The 19965-nt window shown below is 53.7% G+C and overlaps 4 protein-coding genes across 4 annotated transcripts; 3 read left to right on the top strand and 1 right to left on the bottom strand.

Moving 5' to 3' along the window:
• Nucleotides 1–3354: 3354 nt before the first annotated feature.
• On the top strand, nt 3355–4329 carry RHO25_006658 (uncharacterized protein; the record flags this gene model as incomplete). The annotated part of the gene is made up of 3 exons (XM_023597471.1): nt 3355–3386; nt 3436–3656; nt 3791–4329. The coding sequence occupies 3 exons, from the start codon at nt 3355–3357 to the stop codon at nt 4327–4329; spliced, it is 792 nt and encodes a 263-aa protein (XP_023452773.1).
• Nucleotides 4330–5268: 939 nt separating this feature from the next.
• RHO25_006657 (uncharacterized protein) lies at nt 5269–7560 on the bottom strand (the record flags this gene model as incomplete). The annotated part of the gene is made up of 1 exon (XM_023597470.2): nt 5269–7560. One exon carries the CDS (start codon nt 7558–7560, stop codon nt 5269–5271), a length of 2292 nt encoding a protein of 763 aa, XP_023452774.1.
• A 560-nt stretch (nt 7561–8120) lies between these two features.
• Nucleotides 8121–8939, top strand: RHO25_006656 (uncharacterized protein; the record flags this gene model as incomplete). The annotated part of the gene is made up of 1 exon (XM_023597469.2): nt 8121–8939. The coding sequence occupies one exon, from the start codon at nt 8121–8123 to the stop codon at nt 8937–8939; it is 819 nt and encodes a 272-aa protein (XP_023453055.1).
• A 1411-nt stretch (nt 8940–10350) lies between these two features.
• On the top strand, nt 10351–19680 carry RHO25_006655 (uncharacterized protein; the record flags this gene model as incomplete). The annotated part of the gene is made up of 1 exon (XM_023597468.1): nt 10351–19680. One exon carries the CDS (start codon nt 10351–10353, stop codon nt 19678–19680), a length of 9330 nt encoding a protein of 3109 aa, XP_023453065.1.
• Nucleotides 19681–19965: the final 285 nt, after the last annotated feature.

Genomic DNA, 19965 nt, shown 5'->3' with positions numbered 1-19965 from the left:
AAGCTCCAGCGCTTGCAACAAACATCACGCCCTTCCACACTTGTTCCGCAACCCTCGCGGAAGCATACCCAAGATACTGCGATACAGATACCTTGGCGTGCGGGGAAGCTCATGCGCCATACGCATGCTGACGTGGCTGGCCTGGCGGCCCCATTGTGTCTTTCGATCAACTGTGGGTGCCCTTTCGACGCCACCGCGATCACATGATCGAGCTTGACCTTGTCAGATCTAGCTCATGTACAGTCTCGCGGCTTGTCACAGCCTGGAACAGTTCAGATGCCGCAGCCAGGTTTTGCGAACCATATTCTCGAGCAATGATTCGTGAAAAGTCCTTCTTGCTTCATCGTGGATCCACTTGCGAAGCACATAAGGCTGAAAGGGCGATATCTGGTGGATTGGAAGGGCGATAGAACTGCGGTCAGACGTCAATGAGCTGGTATGCCCTTTAAAAGCAACGGAACCTGGCCTACAGATCGAGATGTCACCATTGCGATTTCCTGGTGGTTTCGCTATAGCTCGAGCAATTCGCATGTAGTGCACAATATGGATCCAGAGTTTCACCTATCGGAATACTTCTCAGCAGACTTTGTGGGTAGCCAGTTCTCAGAGCTTGATGATGACGAGTCAGACGAGAACAGGTGAGGACAAACCAATCTTTTGCTGTAGTTTTGACTGACAAGGCGCAGGTTTGCGCAGCGTGCTTTCACTTCTTATCAAGCATCCCGCCCAAGCGCGATGATTGCACCCAACGGACAGCACAACTGGCTGGCTCGCGCTCATGGGCTCACACAGAGCAACCCTTTCCTTGGTTTGACGCCACATGACCACACCACCGCAGCGCGCGATGCGTGGCAGCGTGCCCAATGTAGGCAAGCCCGGATTGTATCCGACACTCAAGAACTGACAAACCCCGCCCGTAGCTCCTGGGATGGGTGCAGCCTCCACTCCCATCCAGAGAGAATATCTCGCGGGAAGCTCCGATTCTTTCCAGGTCCAAGACTCCTACGATAGCTTGATGACACCCGGCGTGTACGGGAATCAGATCACTGCCAATCTTCAGTTCGCCTTGATTTCGACTGCGGCGTCCCAAGGATCGAGCCAATCTGTTAAGATAGAGATCCCAGTGGGCCCAGCACTCCCGAGCCGCCATCGCCCGCGCCACTACTGTGACATAGATTCGTGCCAAAGGCTCCGGAAATCCTTCTCTAGACCATCTGACCTGATTCGTCACCAGCATGCTGTGCATGGGCAAAGCTCGATTCGATATCTATGCTCTTCGAGGACGTGCAATTATTACTGCCTACGAAAGGACAAGATGAAGGAACGTTGTCAGAGAATGCATGATCAGACTCGTGGAGATGAGCAGTATGGGTGCGAACCCTACGATGGAGCTTTGGAGGAGAATCCGCAATGGCGTTGGTTCTTGACCCATAGCATTTGAAAGTCTGTATGTAGCGCGTGTTAGCCTGTGGATGATCGTGGAGTACATATCTGGATGCATTGATGAGAGCGATGCATCATGTCGTTGGCAAATGTTTGGGCCTGCTGGCAGGTGCAGTCAGCCGGAACATGGAGCAACAAAGTTCCGTAGCCTGCCAAGTCTTTCGTTTTCTCCTTCCTTCTCCCCTCGATTCAACCAACAGACAAAGAGTGACGACCCCGGTCGCCACCAGTGTCTCCGATTGCCTACGCTGCTCAACGAAGGCTTCCTCACAGAATGACCGGTGGACTATTAGCTTCCGACTCCTGCAGTTCTATATCGAGCGCGTCCCATGTCCTGCTGGCGTACCACGGCACGGGCACGGGTCGCTCCGCTCGTCCCCTCTTCCAGCCTGTCACCAGCTTCACAAACATCACCACTGCATCAGAGAGGTCAGACGAACCATACTGGCTCTCACAAACCACAGCCACGAGCGTTACCGAAATATCTAGCCGCAGGCTGTACAGTGGTGGGGCTGAGCCTGTGTGACGCGCAGAGCACACGCCTGAGTTTGAGTTCTGCCGCCACGTCCAGGGCGACGGCTGAGATTCAAGAGAATCGCAGTATGGCACAAACTCGCAACATCTTGCATGGTACCGATCGGGAAGGCCCACACTGAGACTGCCATCAGGTGAGACCATTTGCCAACCACAGCATCTTCCGGGCGAGATCCTCGTACAGCACGCGAAGCATGAAGCGTGGTGCGCAGTGATGAGGGCGATCAATCAGATTCGTGCAATCCACGCATCACGGGAGCAAGTGCGTCCTTCCTTCGGTTTGATTCGACGCCCTTGTGCATGCGAGAAGCTCGACTGGCTTGCAGGTTTTAGCGCGTATGCGTACAGGAAAGCTGCGGCACAGACTAGGGTAAGAATCCTTCCACTCCTTGTGCGTCCGCAACCGGTGAGCGAAACCAAATACCATTGGTATATGGAGGCCGCCATCGACATGGCACTGCCTGCGACTACTGCCTCGATCATATGTGTAGGGCTGCCTCAAGGACCCATGGCTCGACATATATGGACCTCATCATCGGCGTCGCCGAAGGACAACTTGTGTCCCAGCTTTGCTATTTCACTTGCTCAGGAACAGATGGCAGTTTTTTCGATTTTTGTCGACTTTCACTGAGCAAACGACACAGGCACAACAATCCTTTCCCTGAATGTTAGCATCTGCTTCAAGCACTGGGCAACTCACGTCTTCTCGAAATCGACAGCCGCCTACACAATCTGGCAAAAGATCTCAACAAGCAAGCAGCGGCTCATACTGGTGCTCAAGATCCAACGAATTTTGAAGGAACTCATACAGTATCGATCCGGCACTACCGACGACGGGCATCCAAGTTAAAAAATGCTACACCATGACCAGATCCTTCGCCCAAGCTCTTGCGCAAACTGCACTTGGCCCATCTGGGCACGTGACAGAAGCGAAAGCCGGCAGCTCGCAGTTGGCGTCCTGAGGCGAAGCTGCACCGCCGCAGCACGTGCTCTCTCACCGGTATACCTTGCCCATGGCGACCTCTTTTGCAATTGATTGCCCCTCGCCGTCCACTGAGATGCTGTCTGCTCTGACTGGCTGGACGCGTCTTGACCATGCATGCGAGCCTGAGCAGTCCTCTGTGCAAGTGTGTGTCTGAAGGTCCCTCCAGCCAGCTGGGCAGAAGTGAAGCTATGTTATGTTGTCACGTGAAGTGACAGCCCTGGAGAGGGCGGCGCTTCGCCACAAAACCGTGAGTTTCTTCCTCTCACTGCACTCACCTTGTCTTTGGCCACTGCCAACCCCCATTGGCGACATATCGTTTGCTTTTGTGACAACTCTGCCTCAATTACACTCCGCCCACTAGACTTCACCAAGGCGCCTGGTCTGAAGACAGCATGTCGTCGAACAGGATGCACATCTCCGAGACGTAAGTGGCCATGATCTTCGTCGTTGCGTGTTAGAGTAACAAGATGAAGCGAGGCTGGCCTCGACAGCTTCGACGACATGTCGACCTGGGAACAATTAGCATTGTCCTCGTTCCAGTCCGACGTAACTTACTTGGGCGACGACACCATGGGCATGACTCAGCCACACATACCAGTGAACAATACCCATGGACTGCGAGGACTAGGCACGGAGGTTGTCGAAAACATTGGGGCGTGGACAGGCGGGACAACGGCTTCTTGTCGCGACCAATGTGAGTCTATCCTGGTGCTGTCACGCATGTTTATATTACGGTGTAGCGTCCACGTCTTGAGTAGCATGGTCTTTGGACTCGCCGTGAAGCACATAAATATTCAATGGCCATGCGACTGACACACCTCGTAATAGTCGAACCGGATGCAGCTTGGTTCAATCAAGACTTCACGCTGTATGGCAATCTAGATGCACTGCCACAGTTCCCAGCTCAGAGCGCCTCGCGTGCTGCTGAGCAGGCTGCAGTACTTCTCGCACCTTCTATTACCCTCACGCCGCCTTCATCATCTGCCTCAGACAGCCCAACGTCTAACAAAAAGGCGAAGCATGCGCGTTCAATCCCGCGCACACAGCCGAAGAAGCGAGCGTCGCGTCCCGCGATACCATGCAGTATCACTGGATGCCAAAAGACCTTCACACGGGCATCCGACCTTGATCGGCATGTTCGCAACGTCCATGGGCAGAGTAGCCAACATTACTCATGTGTCATTCACCGATGCTTATACCGGACCCGACGAAAGGACAAGATGCAAGAACATTGTCAGAAAGTCCATGCCTATGCCAAAGGAGCAGAGACCTTCGACACGATTGCCGAAGAGGCCGGCCCATCTACGCCCTTCTCGTCTTCGGAGCCTGCTTCCACGCCAGGTTCCTCCAGCACATATGGACAATGATACCAGAACTCACACTACACTTCCAGCGAACAGCAAAAATCACGGCAATTGACTTAACGGCACCTTCCTACTGAGCGACATAGCGAAAAGCGATGATACCAAGAGGCGTTCCGGCGGGGACCATGTTGCATGTAATGAGATATCTCCTAGGCGTTTGGGTGTTTTGAACAGATGGAAGACTCTTATGGCCCATTATTATTATGTTGATGAGAAAGAGCCACAGGCTACACAGCGCTGGAAGTGCCGACCAGTATTTTCGTACAGACATTTGCATAGAACAGAACACAATCAGATATGCAATCGAGCCCAGGCGGTTCGCTTGCACGGGAGGCTGCCAATGACTACTTTCGTTGTCGATACCTTTCATCTCCTCTTCCTCCGCTGCACTAACACGTCCCTGCTTGTGCCTGAAATTTCTCTGATGACACTTCTCCATCTCCAAGCCGTCGGTCGTTCCAGGTAAAGCTGAGGATCGCAAAACGAAAACTCAGAGACACGCACGCTGCTTGGTCTCTCGTCGGGGCTTTGATTCTGCGCCTGCCAAGGTTCTCAACGTGAAGCGCGATAGCTTCGCTGCACGAGGCAGAGATACCAAGATCGAAAGAACAGATGACATGCAGTATCCGTCCTAGTTTCCATTTTGCTCTCCATCGGTAGCCCAATCTCGAGATCTTCCAGTGAGGCGAACGGCGTGCGAGCAGCCTCGAACTTCTAGCGAAGACAGTATAGATCGCGCTTCGAACGCAGCATATGGATTTCGTGCTAATCTACACGCCGAGTGGATCGTCATGCGCAAAGCAGCCGTGCGTGCGGACAAGGCAACCAAACTCCGTAGCACGTAACGATCGGCTGACACGGCATGCTCCGGTGGCTGGGTAATCTTTGAAGGTAGTTTCTTCTTCACTATCAGCATCTCCATATCTCAGGAGCGTACTATCTCTAGCTACCATCTTCATCGCTAGTTTCAACTTTCCTCAGTGCACTCGTCGCAGCAGAAACCTTTCTCGGGTCCTCCGTGACTATCTGCACTTTCGTGCTCTCCCTCTTAGCCTCATCCAACCCGACCCCACTGTCTCCATCACCCGCCAAGCTCAGCGGACTCCTTTTCGGGGCCTCTTTGTCAAAGCTTGTAGGATCAATACCTAGAATGCCGCCAACATTGTTTCGATCGCCAGGCACACTGAACTCGCGGAAAGCATACCGCCATTCGTTCAGGAAAGCTCTGATGGCTTTGCCAACTTTATCTTTACCGTTTTTGCTGTGGTGTCCAGTTCCGCAGATCGCGTATACGGGTCGTGTGCTCTTTCCTTGTTCCTTGAGACAATCGCTCAAGTACTGCACAGCTTCTTCTGGATGCAGCCCGTGAAGATCAACATACAGCTCTTTCCCAGCTGCTAAGCCTTTGTTTCGCTCCTCGTACAGCGCCTTTGCAGCCTCTCGGTGTTTCTCCCTCATGAGCTGATTCTCGTTCTGCCCTCGGAGTGAGAGTGCCTTGGCGCCACGAGCATCGTTCCTATTCCATGCTTGCGCGGCAGATTGTAAGAATTTATTTCTTAACCCGCCGTGCTTGAAGGCTTCCTGTCGAGCTTTCATGTATGCCTGATTGATCTTATCACCAGTCTCAAGCCAAGGAATTTCTTTCGGCGCCGGAATTGCCATGGCCGCAGCCGAGTTCTCTCGGGTCGCGGTGAACGATCGATTATTCTTCAATCCGCGGCGCATCGCGTCACGAGCGTTGAGAGGGCTCGGTGAAGGAGACATTCGAACCACATCTGCAAGACTACCTGGCTGCTGGACAGGCTGTCCGTGATTGTGATGTCCATGTCCGCCACGTTTTCCGTGATGCCGCTTCCCGACCGGCTTGCTAGCGGCAGAGCCGAGTGTGGGGAAAGCTTCATCATCTTGAAAGTTTGGCTGCGCGCCCGGAGTTCCAGTACGATTGCTATGACTGCGCTGGCTGTGACGTGAGCCGGGGCGGCTCTGTCGTGGACCCGTTGGGACGAAATTGGGAAACAGGCCAGGCGCCTGTTGTGCAAGAGTCTGCTGTTGCTGGAGCAGGGCTGCGTTCAAAGTGTTCGGGTCTACACTCTGATTGTCTTCGTAAGGATTACTAGTCGTGGGCTGCAACGCAGGGAAACTGTCGAAGTCCTGGAGCTGGAAGTTGGGCGCAAATTGTTGAGGCGTGCTCGCGCCGGATATTAGGCTCATCTGCTGCATGAGCAGGGATGGGTCGTGAGAGAAGAGGCAAGACTGCCCTGCGATGCAGTTTCCGGCCAGCCAGTACTTGCATAGATGATTCTGTACCTCATGTGCAAAGCGACAATCTGCGCGAGCGCAATTACCACTTGCCAGCCAGTACCTGCAGACTGTGGAAGACTTTTGCTGCCCCGGTGGAGTCACAGGCCGCGAGCTGAGTGACATGTCTTTTCCTACGAGGTATGTTCGGTTCTGCTGTTCCTGCACTGCCGTAGCCATCGCACTTGTTCCCATGCCTTGGGCCTCCATGAGTGAGTTGATGGTCTCACTCAAGTCGTATCCATTTGCGACGAGAATTTGCTCCAGCTCTTCGTCAGTTTTGTTATCCTGTAGGATCGATCGCAACATGTCGTAAGGGCTCATTTGAGTATCGTAAGAGGACATGAATTCGGATGAGTTTGCGAAGCCTGCGTCGCCGAAGCTCGTCTGACTACTCGCGTCATCATTGACGAGCCAGTCGACGTTGTCGCTTCCATAATCGCCATAGTTCTCGGTGTTTGGCGAGGAGTTGTCGCTGAACTGGTATGCGCTCAATCGTGGACTGTGAGGGATGACTGGAGTCGCTAAAGGTAACCTTGGAGATGGTTTGGGCGATGAGAATGGCGATCCGACCGTCTGCGATTTGGTTCTTGCGAGTGCTGGCGGCGCAAATCCGGGCGGTACTGAAGGTGTTGCTGTGGATGGTCGAGGAGAGCTCTTGCCAGAGGCTGGAGTAGCAGCTCGCTGTATCCACGGTGCCGGAGATTTAGAGCGGACTACATTTGTCGTTCGCACAACAGGTGGCGAGGTGCTAGTCTCGGTATTGCTTTTCCACTGCCAGAGCGTTCCCAGCACAGCGTCTTCCAACGCTTTCCCCTTGAGCGAGGCGGGGGCACCGCTCAACAGCTCTTCCAACTTCTCGACCTTTTCCTCCTCACCAAGGTCGTCATCGTCCAGGACCGGCCTGCACAGGTCGTATATGCGTTCCGACACCATCTTGACTGGCGATCATAGGGGCGCAGTATAACGGAGGTGAGGCTGAAGTCGCCGGGGGGTTGCTGGCCGTCAAGCGCGCCGTTGTAGGGTGGTTGGTGATAGCAGATGGGACTCGAGCGAGTGTGTGTCGGATGTGCGCTGGGGTGAGAGTTCAGTCAATTCGAAGCGATGGGCAGCGGTGGTCGTAGTCGTCGATGCGGAGGTGAGCAAGTAGGCTCGGGGAGCTGTTGCCGTCACGTCTGGACCATCGACGCCTCCCCGCCCTGGAGGAAAGCTTGGCAGTGATATGTCGATCGCCCAACCACTTCACTTTGCTTCTGTTTCGTCCGGAGGTGAATGCTGCCAGTGAGCGTCGGTGGCGATCACAGAGGTGTTGTTGTCGTGTATCGTCGTCGAGGGCGGCGGCGACAAGTTGCGACCAGGAATGAGGACAGCGCATCCTGGTCGCTGATCAATCGCGTCTCCACCCAGCTAAAGTCAAACTAACTAGCCTACTTGCACCAGAGCTTGCAGCTATAACACAACATACACCTCGCGTTCATCACCACCTCCTGCGCACAATGGCAACGGCAACACAATTCTCGCTACCGGATCAGATACTCAACCCAACATCTCTTCCTCCGCCGGCCTTCACCTTCGACAACTACCTCTCTCGCGCACTACCGACCCTAGGCCGTCCATCCAAGGTCGCGCGCCCAATCTGTCCCGACTACCGATCCTCTAACGGCACACAATGCCCTCGCGGTCCTACCTGCCCAGATCGCCACTACGTGCCTCCCTCTGAACGTAGTGGTATCGGTCATCTCATCTGCAAGCATTACCAACGCGGTCTGTGCAAGAAAGGTGAAGCCTGCGAATTCGCCCACACGTTCAACCTCCGAGATGAAAAAGAGTGCAAAGAGTTCAGTCGGTATGGAATATGCCCACAGGGAGACGAGTGTACGTCCCTCCACATCCCTCCCACAGCAGAGATCCGGCGCGCAGCCTGCGCGCATTATGCTCGAGGGTTCTGTCCGCTTGGCCCGTACTGTGAGAGAAGACATGTGAAGCACAAGCGGCTATGTCCGTATTACTTGGCAGGATTCTGTCCAAATGGGAGGGCGCATCCTCCAGATACGGACAAAGTGGTGTCGTGCGAGTTTGGCGCGCACGCGAAGTGGATCAAGGATGAGGATATGAATCCGAAGAAACCTCTGGTGAGAAAGGTCAAGGATGAGGAGACTTTGAGGATGGAACAGGAGGAGAGGGAGAATGAATACTATCAAGAGGAAGAGAGGAGGCGAGAGAAGTTCGAGAAGGATGGTGGAAGCGGTGGATGGCAAAGGGGTGGACGTGGTAGGGGGAGAGGAGGGAGGGGGTACAGGAGTAAGAGGTACTAGAGGCGGAACAAGCAGCTCGGGTCCGTGGTGGAAAAGGGAAACGATTCTGATGAGCTTTGTGTATGCTTTAGCGAGGCGTTTGGGAGGGGCATTTGCATGCGTGGGAAGATCACTGCTTCAAACGCGATCGCTCGACTCTGTTCTTGTGATCACAACGAGAGCGTATACAAGGAGAGGAGCATATACACAGCGAGATCTATTGTGTAGCAGTACAAGCCGTTCTGGCCTACGACCGAGAAGGCGTGTGAAAAGCTGCGTTCCGCATGTTCACAAAACTTTTACCACAACAGTCTTTCTTTCAAAAGTCATCCGAAGCAGCATTATCGTAGGCCACCGTCTGCGAGTTGTGTTAGCCACAGCCCGTAGATGCTGGATGTTAGACGCGTCCTCGAAGCTGAGACGCGCCAAGAAATCGCACGCCAGGTGGAGTCGATGAGCCGACTTCACGTCAAGCTTCACAGGTGTAACTTTCCCCTTCCTTTCACGCCCACACGCTTCCACTCCTCTTCGAGAGCCGCGGATCTATGCAACACCAGTATCGCCGCGAGGATTGTCTGCTCTATTCTCAGCGCACTGCTCCAATCGGGCACGAGCGCGAAAGCCCTGCAAGACAGGTTAATCGTTCACTATTCATCTTTGGGTGCCGAAAAGAGGCACAGAAAGTGCAGACCTCGACTTGGAGTGTACGAGCTCATCATATTTGGACAGTAACGATCTTTGTTGTCAAGCGTAGTTTGAGCGTGAACGGCCGCATATGTGTGTCTCGGAACTGCGCACATAGTCATAGAACCTCCAGGAGCCATGCTGCAGACTCAAACACTTGCGCAGCTAGTATGGAATGTAATATGCGAGACAGCGGAACACTATGGACAAGATTGGCCTGCAGACGGAACGATATAGCCAAAAGTAAGCTGACGAAAATGCAGGCAATCTGATCGCCACAGGCGCGTGCTGTCCACGATGGTCGAAGACGCTCCGCTGCAGTCCCGGAGTCGCGTCAATGAGCCCAACGTTGCAGACTGATCGCACCATGTCTCAGGAGCGAGCGTCATAGCAAGAGACAACAAACTCAGCCCAGACCTCATCACTGGCCAGTAATGGAGTTCATCTGCAAGTGAGCGCGCTATGGACGCAGGTCATACTTCCAAACGTTGCACCCCAAGCTTCACTTCGCTTGTTCCGGTCAATCTGGACTTTTGGACCAGGGCGAGATTTCGCACGCAATTTCGAGCTGAGCTTTCTGCCACTTTCCACGCAACTCCCAGCTCCACCAACCCCGACTGCGCAAACACTTACATCTGTCTTGGCTTCCGTCCTTCCTCTTCGCACCGCATCTGCTGCATCTTTCAGACCTCACTACGTCAAACATTCGCAGGCAGCACATTGATCACGCGCCATTCTCGCCGCCACTATGGCGGCAACCTCACTCGAAGCTGAGATGCAGCGCCTGATCGAGCACATTTTCTTGCCGCCGAAACTACCTCACAGCGAGGACGAGGGCAGCGACATCGCTCTCATCTCCATCACGCGGAAGGCTCTCGCTTCTCTCCAACACCTCATCCTTCCCAATGCAGTACCACCGGCGCTCACGAACGCGATCGCGCTGATGGACCGCCTCAAGAAGATAAACAGCTTGGAGCTCGGCAAGACCAATGAATCAGCTCTTCGTAGTCTTCTTTCTTTGCCGGCTGGACAGACGCTTGCGTTCAAAGTTAGCGCTCAGAATACTGGTGTCATGATCAGTCGTCAGGCAAAGGCACTTGTCTTCGAGGCCTTCGAGCTCTCTGCAGCCAATGCGGCAGTCATGGGCACCAAGGGCAGGCTGACTCGAACTTTTCCCGGGGTTGCGGTCTCTTTGAGCGCTGAAACCCTTGCACAAGACGACTGTGCCGCCACAATCGCGGCCACGCTCTCGCGAATGTGCCATCAATCGGTTCCCGGTATGCAGCCCGTCTCATGGAAGGCCGGCTTTTCGCATGAAGAAGGACGCGATACCGCATCTCCAGCTGCTGTTACTGAGCTATTCTTTGGCTTCGTGAAGGGACTCGAATCGACAAGCGCCATCACTGTGTCCCAGATCACAAAGAACACCCGCGACGAAGTTCTCTGGAACCAAGCGAAAGGACCATGGCGGCGGGCTTCAATGTGGCTGCTCATTCGAGTGGCTCTACAGCTTGTGATATCTCGCTCTCCTGGAGGATCTCGTGACTTCTACAAAGAAGTAATGGTATACATAATGAGTTTCACTTTGCAGACCTCACGGGATCCACCAAGCGAGTTATTGTTCGCCATGAGCGCAAAGATTTCACGGCGACTCCATAAGCTCTACGGGACCTCACTCACGCTGCCTGGCTCAGTGAGAGCCGACATTGACCGTGTCCTTCGTGAGACATCCGACAAGCTCTCTGCGCGTTGGGACACTATACAGAAGCGAGATCAGCGTAACCTGCAGCTGCCAGCATTGGTCAGCCTGAATTTTGAGGCCGACACTCAAGTGGCACTACCGGAGCTCGACCAATATCTCGCAGCTTTACACGCTCGTCAACGAAATACAGCCTCCTCATGCTTTGCACCTTCATCCGAGCTGTTACATCACACCCCCGATGCCTTGCCTCTCCTGCCCTCGCAGAATTCCGGGAATCTGTATTATGCCACAGCCAATCTACATCAATTCGAGCAATGGGTTTCGCAGCACTTAGGCCGATGGCTTACTGAGTATGCTGGCGATGATGCATGCGGCAAACTCCACAGGTCGATGGAAGCGTATCACAGCTTGGCTGACAGCCACTACTCGGGGAATCCCGAAATGCAATCGGTGATGGTCCTTACGATCTACGATATTTGGGTTGCCTGTGACCAGATAGCCGTCAATTCGTGTTCCCTCCTGGCCGAGTACGATCCCGAAATACCGATTGCCGTGCTGGAGACCCTACTGCTACCATCTCGTTCCCAGATGGAGCGCCTGGTCAAAGTGGAGCAGTACTTGCAGTCACGAAAGCGTAATGCTGTCAGAAACGCCGACCAACTCTTCAGCATGGGGTCACAAGGCTTTGCCAATCGATATTTCGACCAGTCGGATGCGCATCAAGATCTGCTGGCGGAAATCCAGAAAGATGCAAAGGAGGCGCGAGAGCGTAAGATACAGCAGTACAGGACGGTCAAAGCTGAATACCACCACCTGGACTCCCTACACCATCAAGCTCAATGTGAACATGCAACCAGAGTCATTGATGCTTGGTGTGTTCCACCAGAGACAGAGCGTTATCATAAACCGGACTGCAACAAGTGTTCACTAGCGAGGCAGCGCGACGCCTTATCTATTGAGGTGCACGAGTGGCCACTGCCGGATGATCCATCTCGCGCCCGCGCCGTCGTGTTCGAGCTTCGTGTACCTGTTTGGTTGGGACATTGGCGCGACGCACGCACACACTTTCTGCGGAACGTACTGAAGGGGAGGCGACCTCAGCTGTGGCCACATACGTCCTACATGCTGTCATCGAACGACCCTCATCTTACTCACTTACAGGGACCGTCAACTCATCGCATCACCCTTCTGTCACAGACAAAACCTTGCGTGAACACACGCTGGAGTAGCAAGGCTATCGCAACCTTGAGAGAGGCCGAGGTGTGCCAGCCCAATGGACTCCAATACGAATATCACGATTCCGTCAACAGCGAGATCACGCACCCGTTCACATTCGACGATGCCATTGCTCGCGCTTGCACTTACGAACTGTCACGCGATAGTCTGCAGCGTTTCATCTTTCGCCCGACCGCCGCGCCAGATGGTGTAGCTCCAAACGCCGTCATCGCCGGGCAAGACACATGCCCACAAGACATGCCCCTTGACGAGTACAAAGAGCTCACGACCATTGCCCTAGGCCGCCACATTCAGTGGGCGAACATCATGTTGCAGCTCGCCATGCCGGGCATCGACTTCAAAAAGACCGACACAACACTCTGCTTGCTCCAATGCATCAATCAGGCAGGGCCGCCTAGAGGAATCGCGTTCGCGCGTGAGTCTCATGTCTTCCCGAGCATCAGTGCAAATGCTGATGCCCTCGCGGCCAACCTCATCGTTGCTCTACAGAGAGTAAAAGAGAATTGGGAATCTGCGCAAGCCCTTCGCACATTCATCTCCATCGCCGCTCGGTTGCTCTCGCTCAGCTCTTCCGTGTCTTCTCGCGACAATTGTCTCGAAGTTTTGCGAAGCGCGCGTGAAATCGCTGTCAAGTGGGTTGGCGTTCTGCGTGAGAAGGCTTATGTAGCCCAGGCCGAAGCGGATAGGACGATTTTCGTCTCAAAAGCTGTCGAGATGGCATTGATCTGTGCATCAGCTTTTGATGTGGAAGATGAATACATCGATGACATACTTCAGCATGATGGATCCATTCTGCTGCAATGTTCTATCGTGATCCAAGAAGGGGAGCACAGTCGAACGAGTGACGGTAGAGATCATGTCTCTCTGCTTGACGTACGTTACAAGCGACTCCTCCACCGACTCTACAAGACGCTGGCTCAGCAGCATTTGCACAACCAGCTTGATCACGCCGTTGACAAGATGTGGTCGGGCTACAGACCAGGCAACCATGGCTGGCATCCCGTGTCAACCACCGTGGATCATTGGCTGGAAACAGAGACTGCGACGACACCGCTCGCCCCAAGCATGAGCGTGCATTTTGATCTGCTTAGCGGTACCCTACTTGTAAACGGGTTGCCCTTGAATAGCCCACCTCGAAGCTACCGCGAGTGCCAATTGTACTCGACGCTCTTTCGCAATGCTGCAGTGGAAGTCATGCCTTGTGTAGCTCCCGGGTTCGACTTTTCGACCAAGCGCAGCTTTGGCAATGGCTATGCGGTGCAGCTCGGTCTCAATGCTGGTGACCTGTTGGTCAAGGCTCAAAAGGGCAATGCAACTTTTGAAGCAATCCCAGCTCGGGTGATCAGCGGGTTTCCAATGCACTTCCAACACGACTATGTACACTGGTTCGACACCACAAAGAACGTCATCCAATTTCGGCCAAAGAATGATCCTTGGAGTACCTCTTCAAGCGCCATGTGGACGCTTTTTGCACTTCCTGGACAGACGAGATGGCAGCTCCAGAGAGCCGGATCCTGTGTCGCTGGTCTCAGCTCGCAGACATCGCAACATGTGGCGAACATTCTGGAACCATTGGCGGAATCTGCATACATACACAATATCCTGCATGTGTCTGGCGGCGAGCAGCGACTACACGTAGACATACCCACCTTACGAACGGGGTTCCTCTTATCTCCTCGGAGCTCGGATCTAGAGTCGAGAGAATATCGGTCTATGATCATCGACAGCGATCAATCTATGGGGACATTGGTGGGCTTGAAAAGCAAGATCGTTCTCAAACCACAAGAAGCTGACGACCATCATCCTGGATCGCGTATGGCCCTTCTTCCTGAATCAGGCTCCATTCTCTACAATCGAGAGGGCGGACATGTCAGCGTGGCCGTCGTCAAGCGTCTGATTTCCAAAGTGCATGCTGTATCCATCGACGCAGAATTGGGTCGTCTCATCCACAATGCCGATAACGGCCTGTACTTGGCGTATCTCCACGCGCTGACCTCGTTCTGTCTCATCGATCCCCTTACCAAGAAATCTGGCACTGAACAGGCACTGAATCTCATGAGGAGCGCTGCGGTACACTCGCTTGATCGACTATCCCAAGGAGATATTCAAGCGCTACAGCTCCTGGCGAAACTCAGCCCTGGGCGTAGCTTCTATCCAAAGCACTTGCAATCGATGCAGGTTGTATATTGGGACCACAACCTGAGTTTTCTTTCCCAGCATGGGCACTTTGTCCAACATGCACAAGATCTTCTTCAGCGCGCCTGTAGAGCTGCAGTATTCTTCCCAAAAGCACAGGCAGAACTTCAAGAGGTCACGTTGCGTCTACCAGATCAGCATCTGCCAGAGAGAGATAACATACGTTCTGCTACGTTTCGGGTTTCTACCTTTGGTGCAGAAGATCATACAGCTACGTGTGATGTCGAGTACCAGGCCCGGGACCGAGATGTTCAGTCACAGCGTGCGATGGACGCCGCAAATATGGCGAGCTTCATGTCCCGGCACGGAAATGACAGATCGCTGCCTGCAGTCTCCGCGGGTCAGCTTTGGCAAGTCTCATTGTCAGCCTCACAAATCGAGGGCCCGGGCTCTCTCACGCAGCCCCACGAGCTGACCACATTCTCCCCGGGACTACTTTTGGATGGACACGAGCAAGTCATCAAGTACTTCCCTGTCTTGCATCGTTGGGCAAGTAGCGCAGGCTCTCGAGCACACAAGTTCTCGATCTTGATGTGGCTGTCAACAATTGCCTCGCAATCAAAGCTGGACGCGAGTATTCTACAGCTTCTCGCAATGACGTTCAAGTCACCTTCGCTCGCACAGATGGGAAATCCAGATCTGGCTGCGTTCTCTCCCGGGCGTGGTGTGACTTCCGACTTCTCCACTTTGCGTCAAATCGTTTTCTCGTTCCGCAAGCCGCTGGGGTCGTGTCCAGAGAACCACTTGGCTCGAAAGGATAATGAAAAATTGAATGCTTACAACAGCAGAAGAAGCAATACCTGGCAGCAGAAGAGCGAAAATGTAATTCGTGCCTTCGCGAGCGCACTTACAGGGCAATGGCCATGCGAAGTGCCAACGACTCCAGCCGTCAGCCTTCAAGCCGCATATATCAACGTCGGAGATGCCATGAGAGCTATCAAGGAGCAGTTCAAATCTTGGCACGACAACAAGCGCCTCCGTGATTATTTTGCTCAACTCGAATTGACTATGGGTAGCTTTGGCTATCAGGAGCTGCCTTCTTTGGTCACTGCCCGCAATGTACACAGTGCCCCCGATGTTGACGTCCGCTCCGGTTTCGTCTCTGAGCAGGAACTGTTCTCCGTGGTCCCTCCAGACCTTCCACAGAACTATCTTCGCTTAGATGTCCCCGCAGCACGACAAGACGTTTCATCACGGAGAGGCGAATCGCGCTTAGCTTCACTGCTGAAGACATTGAAGGAGTGCCATTCGCAATCGCGCTTTGCAAAGAAGTATGCCGAGGAGCTCGACGAGAGCTTGGATGCACTGCAGAGTAGCGATGGTGCAAGAACGTCCATCGAAATGCCCGAAGCTCAGCTCGTTACCAACTTGACACTATGTGCCGCTCATGCCGGGCACATCTACCATCGTCTGGAAGCTGCTGTGCAAGCCGCAATGCGCTCACTGCCCAAGATGCACACGCCTAGAATCTCCCCATTGGGATTTCTGCAACAATTAGCTCGGTCGCGATGGAGCCGTCTGACTCCAGGATGGCAGGCATCTATTGTGGAGTACGGCCTGGCCCTGACTGCACTTCAGCGGGCAGTGCGACTTCTCAAGTTGTCAAATCCTTCCCGGATGGACGATCTCGTTGCTGAGCTCCGCAACATTGGCCACACGAATTGGGATCCTATGCAATACCCAGAGTCTCTGCTTATCGAGGTCGAGAGCGGCATCATGATCCGCGAAGTACAGAAACAGATTGCAGGCTACATGCGCGATCCGCCCGGGGGCGAAAATGCAGTCATGCAACTGCTCATGGGCCAAGGCAAATCGAGTGTGATAGTGCCAATCGTGTCTGCGTTTCTAGCAGGTACTGGCGACAGGCTTTGCCGTGTTCTGGTCGCCAAACCACAATCTAAGCAGATGGCACAGATGCTGATCTCTAAGCTTGGTGGCCTGGTCGATCGGCGACTTTACTACATGCCATTCTCAAGATCGCTCAAACTCGATGCGGCTAGCGCAGCAACTATTTGCGACCTGTTGCGAGAATGTATGCTCAACGGCGGCATTCTTCTTGTACAGCCCGAACACATTCTGTCCTTCCAGCTCATGGCACTGGAATGCTTCATCGCCGGCAAGCAAGATGTAGGACGTCAGTTGCTGGCAGCCGATATTCGATCTATGTTGAGCTCGGCACGAGATATCATCGACGAAGCAGACGAGAACTTCAGCGTGAACTTCGAACTCATCTACACCATGGGTTTGCAATCTGCGATCGAGGCCTCGCCAGATCGCTGGATCCTTGTGCAGCAGATACTAGGGGTGGTGAAATTACTAGGACCACGGATCTCAAAGGCAGCGCCCGATGCTGTCGAATACCTTCCGGGTGCTTTCGCAGGCAGCTTCCCTCGCATTCGTATTCTGCGCGAAGAAGGCGGAAACCTGCTGCTCGACAGCTTGGCAGATCACGTCTGCGCCCACGGACTACGTGGACTGCAAATCTCGCGACAGCCAGAGACAATCAGAAAGGCGATTCGCCAGTACATCACGAAACTGGAGCTCAGCGCCGAAGACGTCAAGGCCGTAGAGGAATCTGTCTTCTGGACAGATGCCAATAGCTCGCCTCTGCTCCTCCTTCGAGGGTTCATAGCTGGCGGCGTGCTTGCTTTCGTCTTCGGCCACAAGCGCTGGAGAGTGAACTATGGTCTGACGACGGCGCCTCGTGTGCCACCGACGAAACTTGCCGTACCCTATCGCGCCAAAGACATGCCATCCCCAAGATCAGAATTCAGCCACCCTGATGTCGTCTTGTTCCTTACTTCGCTATCGTACTACTATGGAGGCCTTGGCGATGAGGACCTCTTCACAGCTTTGAGCCATGTTCTTGATTCAGACCAAGCCGACATTGAATACATGGCCTGGGTGAAGGATGCGCCTACTTTGTCTATCGCTTTCAGGCAGCTGCAAGGCATCAACCTCAAGGACCGATCACAATGCATTAACGAGGTCTTCCCAAGCCTCCGATTTGCCAAGAATGTGGTCGACTACTTCTTGTCAAACGTCATTTTCACCAAAGAGGCCAAACAGTTCCCAGAATCAATTTCACACTCAGGCTGGAACATGGGCAGATCGAAGAAGGATTCGGGTGGTTTTTCTGTGGCTTTTTCTGGGACCAACGATTCAAAGGATTTGCTTCCTACGGATGTGGCCCATTTAGACCTGCAGGAACAAAAGCATACCAATGCGCTTGTGCTCGAGCACATCCTCCAACCCGGTAACGGGGTCGTCTTGATGCAACCAGCGATGGACATGGCGCTTTCCGACGCCGAGCGACTACTGACACTGGCCATGGCTCTCGATCCACCAGTCCAGGTCATCCTGGATGTGGGCGCACAGATTCTCGAGATGGATAACCTGCAGGTTGCCAAGACATGGCTCGAGATGCATGATACCGAGAAAGAAGCGGCGATTTTTGTCAATGATGATGATGAATTATGCGTAGTGGATCGCGAGGGACGTGTCGAGCTGCTGAGAACGTCGTCATATGCTACTAGACTCGGTTCTTGTCTCGTCTTTCTGGACGAAGCACACACGAGAGGCATTGACTTGAAGCTACCTGCAACATACAGAGCACTGCTCACTCTCGGAGCTGGCCTGACCAAGGACCGGACCACGCAAGCCGCAATGAGAATTCGTCGCCTAGGCCAAGGCCAGATGATCGTCTTCTGCATTCCGCAAGAGATTCAGTCAAAGATCTGCGAGTTGACGTCGAAGAGTGACCCTGGGAGCATCAGCACTTCAGACGTTCTACTCTGGACCATTTCTGAGACTCACAAGGAGATCCGGCGGTGCATTCCGCTCTGGAAAGCGCAAGGCGAGCGATTCTGCCGCCAGGAGATGTTGTGGGCCGAATACGAGCAGAGCAAGGTCATGTCCAAGGACCTCGCTGAGCGGTTCCAGGAGGATGATGCCCAATCAATCGAACAGCGATACCGCCCTCGTCAACAGCAACCGCTGACCACGCATCTGCGTGACTGTTCCGATGGCAGACTTCGACTCATCGCGCAACGCTGCGAGGAACACGATGATCTGAACCTCAATGCGAGTACGCTACAGGAGGAACAGGAGCGGGAGCTATCTCCAGAGATCGAGCAGGAGAGACAAGTCCAGCGACCCCATGCGGCCGAGCCTGCAAAGCATACCCTTCATAATGACGTTATTGCATTCGCGAAGCAGGGAACGTACAGCAGCAATTCGCGGGCTTATATGCCCGCATTCCAGGCTTTTCGTCACACGAGCGCTGTCAAAGCCTTCGACCTAGCTCAGCTGAAGAAGGATCCTAAGCTTCACGTCTCGCTCGACTTTGTAGAGACAGTCCAACGTTCTGGGATCAGGTCCTACAAATCAGACTCTTTCCAGCGCTCGGTCAACTGGCTCCTTTCGACAAAGACTCCGGAGGGCAATGACATCGAGAGAATCTTGATCATCTCGCCATACGAAGCTAACCAACTGTATCCGAGCATGGCACAGTCGAAGGCTACCCTGCATCTCTACAAGTCCCGCGGGAATTCTGGCTACGAACCACTAGACCGCCTCGATTTCCACACGGTGCCTATCCTCAGTCAGCTACGTATACCACGCTCGCTCGCGATTCAGCTCAATTTGTTCGCTGGTCAGCTGTACATTAGCTCATACGAGGACTACCTAGAGATTTGCAAGTTCCTCGGACTTTCTACTCGGGCTGTAACGGAAGACATGCTTGGCTGGCAGCAGGATGCAACAGGCTTTATCCTTCGAGACGACCAGGGACGTCTTGGAGGCGAGTCTGGGCTGAAGAAGAGCCCGGTAAACTTCATGAAAATTCTGATGTCGAAGATTAGGAAGAACGGCCAATCGATTGCAAAGACGCACATGGGCGAGCTGTTGGATGGGAAGCTGTTTCAGCAGTCGGACTTTGAGTAGGAAGGGCTTGGGAAAGAAGTTGGAGAGGCATACGGTTCGCGGGAAAGGGTGTGAGGTGATATTTTAACATGGATGAATGAAAGTGATGGTTGGCTGTTGGATCGTTGGAATTGTCGATCGGTTCGTTCACGCTATGTTTCGAGATTCACTTGAATGCGATACTTGTCCAACGATCACAAGATGACCACAGTACTCGGGCGAACGTGCACTCCGCCCGCTATTGCGTCGCAGCCAATCTTAGGCTAGAAGTAACTAAGCTTTGCAACTTCGAAATCCTTCTTGTAC

The sequence above is a fragment of the Cercospora beticola genome, chromosome 4 (assembly GCF_033473495.1).
Source record: "Cercospora beticola chromosome 4, complete sequence".
NCBI classification, from domain to species: Eukaryota; Fungi; Ascomycota; class Dothideomycetes; order Mycosphaerellales; family Mycosphaerellaceae; genus Cercospora; species Cercospora beticola.
The sequence above is the reverse complement of the archived record's forward strand: the minus strand, read 5'-3'. Positions and strand labels throughout refer to the sequence as shown.